The sequence below is a fragment of the Clarias gariepinus genome, chromosome 20 (assembly GCF_024256425.1).
Source record: "Clarias gariepinus isolate MV-2021 ecotype Netherlands chromosome 20, CGAR_prim_01v2, whole genome shotgun sequence".
NCBI classification, from domain to species: domain Eukaryota; kingdom Metazoa; phylum Chordata; class Actinopteri; order Siluriformes; family Clariidae; genus Clarias; species Clarias gariepinus.
Window position 1 is genome coordinate 18,088,496 of NC_071119.1, and position 5,613 is coordinate 18,094,108.

A 5,613-nucleotide genomic window follows, 5' to 3' on the forward strand; every position below is an offset into this window, starting at 1 on the left:
AACATTACTTAACTTTTTTCATCTGAAATCGAGTTCAGTTCTTATATGAAATTTGATACTATCAATATGAAATTTGATACTATGCCAATTTTAAAAAAAAATAATAATAATACACAGTTTGTACAAACACAATGTTTTTAATATATAATCACAGTCAAGGTTTAAACTAGGACCTGCAGTCTCCTAGCAAAGCGATCAGTCTTTTTTTTTTTTCGTCTCTTTACTGACCTGTTTTGCCAGATTAACAGATGGCACTGATGATAATAAATAGAAATAGGTATGCGGCCGTGTACCCATCTGCAACCATTTGCACTTTGATCTTAATAAAATGTCCACATCAGTTCCACTGTCTTTACCTGATGTGTTTTAGGTATAATTTAAGTATTCCATGCAAATCATTGGAATATGTTGATGACAAATATTTTTTGAAATCACCACCACGAAACAGACAAAACGGAAAAGAATGAAGCATATACGAACAACAAATTCTGAAAAATTCCATCTATAAAGGAAAAACGAGGAACCCAGAAAAGGTCGAATACTTCCAGCCACCCATCAGGTTTCCTCGCTCAAGTTTGAGGTAGGCCTTGTCTCCTCTCTCCATTGTAACCAGTCCTGCGTTGGTTGCTGCCTCACGTGTCACATCCTGATCCCCTGCGAAAGCTGAGATCACCGGCCAACCATTCAACACCAAGCTTACCTGAGAAGTCAAATAAGTAGAAGAATGATTAAATAGAGTAATATGTCAAGCTGCAAACAGTGTCAATTCTGAATAATGGCGACAAGGAGAGTTTCTCAGCTATTATGAGGGGTTTTATTTTTATATATGATTTGAAGACATTGTTTATATTGGAGACTCCCTGAAGAAACAATGGTGTAAAGTGAAAATGTAATACAGAATATTAGACTAGAGAAAACAGGGTCCCAAATCATTTGAAAAATTGCTGATTTACAGTTAATAACAGGGCGATACTGTACATAGAACCTTCTTTTGGTGAAAAACACGCTGCTGAAGGTTTCATACAGTATAAACCCCTTTTTTCACCAAAGTGAACCAGGTGCTAATGCTCAGCCGGTTAAAAAGTGATTTTCTTGAATGTTGGCTTTGTTTTTTCATGGGCTAGAGAGTCGTGTCATTACGACACTGTACATGTCCGTGTATGTCTAATTTCCCAACAGTGTTAGCGGCAATGCTAGTGAAAGTTCTAGCAGCAATGCTAGCAGCAAACACAACAACAACAATGGAGAACTTCAACTTGGTTTTGCGAGCAGTGATCCTTGCTTTATTAATACTCAAAATCATTTAAACTGCCTATTGCATGTTGAGTCTATTTTTTTAAAGATGTGTTTACAAACTTTCAGTTGGTCGTGATAATCCTGGCACGGTTCGGCAATTATTTGAATTTTTGCACTTGGGTTAAAATTCAATATACAGTATGTGGTGTTATGGTTTACCTGTATCGTCTGTCTATTGTAAACTTTGACCACATGGAAGCCGAAGCTGTAAACCCCTTTCCTAGGTGCCAGAAAGATGCTCCGTGCAGGGTCAAAATGGCTGCCAATGTTTACCAAGACCTTACAATTAAAACAGGGAGTATACAGTAAGAATATTTAGTTAAATGAAAAGCAAAAAGAAAAATGTTTGACCCCTGATTCGCCCTTTAAATCTGAACGAAATCATTTAATACCCTTTCCCCCAATTTTTTTAAAAACCTCATGGAATAACTTTTATGATAATACCGCTCTTTACTTATATGAAGGACAAGTTAGTTGATATTTGATTTTAATTGCTATTGTGCTCAATACAAGAGAGAAAGAGTAACTTATGTTATGATTGTTATTTAAAAGCTCCATGTATTCACAATGAATGTAATATGATTTATATTACATGTTTGCTAAACGGTTTATGGAATAGTACAGTATGTGTTAAGCTTAGTTAAATCATTTTGTTGTATTTATTTACATTTTATTTAACTAATATTAATTAGAAGTAGTGATCGAACTATTATTTATTAGAAGTAATGTGTAAAAAAATCTTGTGTGAACACGAGCTGTGCTATGTATGCAACAGGTAGTTTATAGTTTATGGATGACTAGTCTAAATACCCGTCATTGACGGTTACAGAGTTTTTAAAAATAGGTCAAATGTGGTAAAAATAAGCTGATCAGCTTAGTGTTAGAATTTATATTAAAGCCCACGTACATGTCTGCCTGTCTTTCTGTACAGCAGAACTCTCTGGCTAAGTTGTTAATACAAAGAAATAGAATTTTCACGCTAAGTTGTACTTTTTTCGCCGTCAGCCAAATACACTCTCTGTTCGGTAATTGAAGAGTAAATCACAGATGATAAATTGAAAAAGTAGATTGGATAAAAATTAAGTTTTGTCCCAAAACAACACATTAAAATTCCCTTATACCACTTCAGCGCTGTTATTTCAGTGGTGAAAGTATTAAGTAATTCCAGTGAAAATATTCAGTTTAACTTTTCTAACCAATATCAATTGGTGCATGTGTTTGTTTTACTTTAAGTAACTTATTTTAAAGTAGATTATTATATCCGGCATGAGAAACGTATTTTATAACTCATAAAATAAGGTTTATTATATGAGATATAAAATGATATAAATGTTATAAAATAAATTTCTCATCTCTCAAGTTTCTCTAACTGTTTATAACATCATTTTATTTTTTAACTCAACATGTTGATTTCACTTATGGTACAGGTTAAATTTTAGGCAGATATCTAAGCACTACAAAAGTTACAATAAATTCTGTCCAGCAGTCGATTTAAGACACGCCCACAGTTTGACACATACGCAGTATGTGACGCTGTCAAAACATTTGATTTGTAATCTGGCACATAACTGCTTATAACTTCACATCTACTTAACATTTTGATTTAATTTATGGTGCAGGTTTAACTTTAGGCAAGTACATTGGTACTGCTAAAGTTTCATTAAATTCCGTCGAGTCAGTTTTGCGTGATGCTGTGACAAAATCTAACTGGACAGACAAACAGATATACAGACACATTTTTTCTGAGACTTACTGAAATTTCGGGTCCTCCAATGTATAAAACATAAAAGATATCATTGAAAGAGCGAGGTCTGACCATTGTACCATTGAATAAAACCTTTCTTTTATTCATATACCTTAAATTAGCGTACTGTATATAGATTAACTTGGCATAGATTCTTTCTTCAGTTTGACCTTACTACACCAAAAATTGGTAAATGCTTTAGAAATATAAGTGAATTTAAGTTAAAATACTGACCTGATCAAAGTAAATAGTCATCGTCCGGTTGCTCATCTCTGATGGTTCATGGTTAGTGCTGCGGATGGCAGAAAAGGCGACTCGCCCTGTACCGGAGCGAACTGACATTCCCAGTGCATTAACTCCTGGTTCTGCAGTTGGAGTGGAGTCACAAACTACCAAACACTTCCCTTCCAGTAGAATAGGCTCCGTGTCATTCTGAGTTTTAACCACCAGAGGATACAGAAGAAAGATCCCAGAAAGGGAGACAAGAAGGTGGCCTAATGCTGGACCATCCATCTCCTTAGTTTGCCTTGATGTTTTTCTTTCTTTCTTTGATGGTGACTATAAACAGTGTTATACAGTAAAATGGAGTAGCAGTCGGAAATTCGTGAATGCTTTGAGCCTCAAATCATTAGATAAACCTAGCAATTTTTACGTTTTAAATGTTAGCCATATATTATTCACTGTAAATCTCCATCGTGCTTTCATTCCTGTTTTACTAGCATTCCATCAGGCATATCAGACTAACATGCATCACAAAAGCAGATCGATCAGATTTGAAATAGGACATATGGCAGAACTGCGGAACTGTGAAGCGTGGGACGGGGTTTATTCTGAAACAAGAAAAGAAAGAAAGAGAGAAAACATTTAATACGCATTTCATTTCGTAATCCTACTGTAACTCATACTTACTGTAGATAGAAACTTGAAACCAATTATGTTGATCATATTTTTTAAATCTTGGTAAACTGGTAATCTCAGTCCAAAACAAAAAAAAGGCAAACTGTGTGACGCACACATGAAAGGAAAAAAAAAACCCTCTACACAGGGTGCAAGATGATGATATCATACTTTGGCATAGAAATTCAAGGACATATGCGCACGAAGATGTGAACACCTAGCAGGCACCTACTGAGAAACCATCTGACTACTACACATTCCACAACACGGACAAACTTATGGGGAAAAACACCAATAAAATGCTTGCGGGATTATACAGCGAACCATCAGAAACATGGGAAAACATAAAAACTAAATTAGCCATACACTCCTAAAGAACATCAAATGTATTGTACAATCTTTAAAAGATTATACTAGTGACTTGTATTCATTTTTTTGTTCCCTAGAAAGCACACAATCAGTCGGTGTTATCATCAGTATTTATTATTTATAGACACTCATACCTATATATTATATAGATGATATCAATCTATTCATTTTCCTACTAAAACCCGATTCAGGACATCCTATCCCTAGTACATCACTCTTTTTACATCCCGTCCAACAAACAATGTTGTAAGAGGAATAAATATATAAGAAATACTTACCAGTCTCTAGGTGCATTTCCACAAATTTACTGCAGAGCTTCGGATCCCGTCCCCGTTCTTAAAGCGGACAAATATGAACTGGCACACACTTTCCCTGCATCACCCGTCCTCTCTTTTAACTTCCGTGTCCAAACTAAATCTCGTTGCACACCCTTTTTCCTCTCACTCTCACACTGTTGCTTATACACTCGGTCAGCCACCTGGCACAGGAGTGTTGTGTGAACAGTTAGGTATCCATGTCGACTTAGTATCTTTAGAGCTGAGAATGAGGTAGCTGTTGAGATAAAGGCTTAGTTTTGTCCTCTTTATAAAAAAAAAAAAAAAACACTTAACACTTTCTTTCCCAAGAGTAATTTAGCTGAAATGCTTTAAATAATCAAATGAATTCTACATGTAATAAACAAACACCTCCCACTCTAGAGATATATCCGTCGTTTCTATGGCAGTTACTGTACTTATAGGCTCGGGTTGCCAGCTCGACGCCCGATGGTCATCAACACATGCCAGATTGCCTAATCTGCATGTCTTTAGATTGTAGGAGGAAACCGGAATACCTGGAGGAAACCCACCAAGCACATGAAAAAACATGCAAACTCCATGAACAAGGCGGGAATTGAACCCCGACCATGAAGGTGCAAGGTGCCAGTGCCAACCATTAAACCACATGTTGTGGACGGCCAAGGCACATTGTTGCATATCGGGAAAGCTGGCACATGTGATTTATTTATTTTTTTGGTGCAGAATGGGGGACCTACTCAGTATTAGGCATGCAGATGAGTGTATACGATGTATTATAGTTTTCATTGTGCACAAAACTGATGGATCTGGCTGAAGAGTTTGCTAACTAGTGAAAACCTACGGTATAAGACTATTTGAAAGTTGCCCATTTTTTTCTGCTTTTAACACGTCATCTTCAGGGACAGACTTGCTGCATAATCTACTCCACCCACTTCCAGATGCATGCAGTAACAAGACTGTAGGTATGGTGACAAGGTCCAAATTTTGATAGGTGATGTAATACTGTAGGTC

At 36.2% G+C, this 5,613-nt stretch overlaps 1 protein-coding gene across 1 annotated transcript; it reads right to left on the reverse strand.

Moving 5' to 3' along the window:
* Positions 1-208: 208 nt before the first annotated feature.
* si:dkeyp-74b6.2 (cerebellin-1) lies at positions 209-4,771 on the reverse strand. The gene is made up of 4 exons (XM_053480130.1): positions 4,585-4,771; positions 3,275-3,870; positions 1,456-1,575; positions 209-700 (listed from the first exon to the last, which is right to left on the reverse strand). Exons 2-4 carry the CDS (start codon positions 3,551-3,553, stop codon positions 503-505), a joined length of 597 nt encoding a protein of 198 aa, XP_053336105.1. The 5' UTR covers positions 3,554-3,870; positions 4,585-4,771; the 3' UTR covers positions 209-502.
* Between the last annotated feature and the right edge of the window lie 842 nt (positions 4,772-5,613).

Excerpts from the sequence above, each read along its gene's own strand:
- si:dkeyp-74b6.2 (XM_053480130.1), bottom strand. The coding sequence starts at position 3,553 with ATGGATGGTCCAGCATTAGGCCACCTTCTTGTCTCCCTTTCTGGGATC. Across the intron at positions 1,576-3,274 it reads TGACTATTTACTTTGATCAG|GTCTTGGTAAACATTGGCAG; the intron begins GTCAGTATTTTA and ends TTTAATTGTAAG. Across the intron at positions 701-1,455 it reads ACAATAGACAGACGATACAG|GTAAGCTTGGTGTTGAATGG; the intron begins GTAAACCATAAC and ends TTGACTTCTCAG.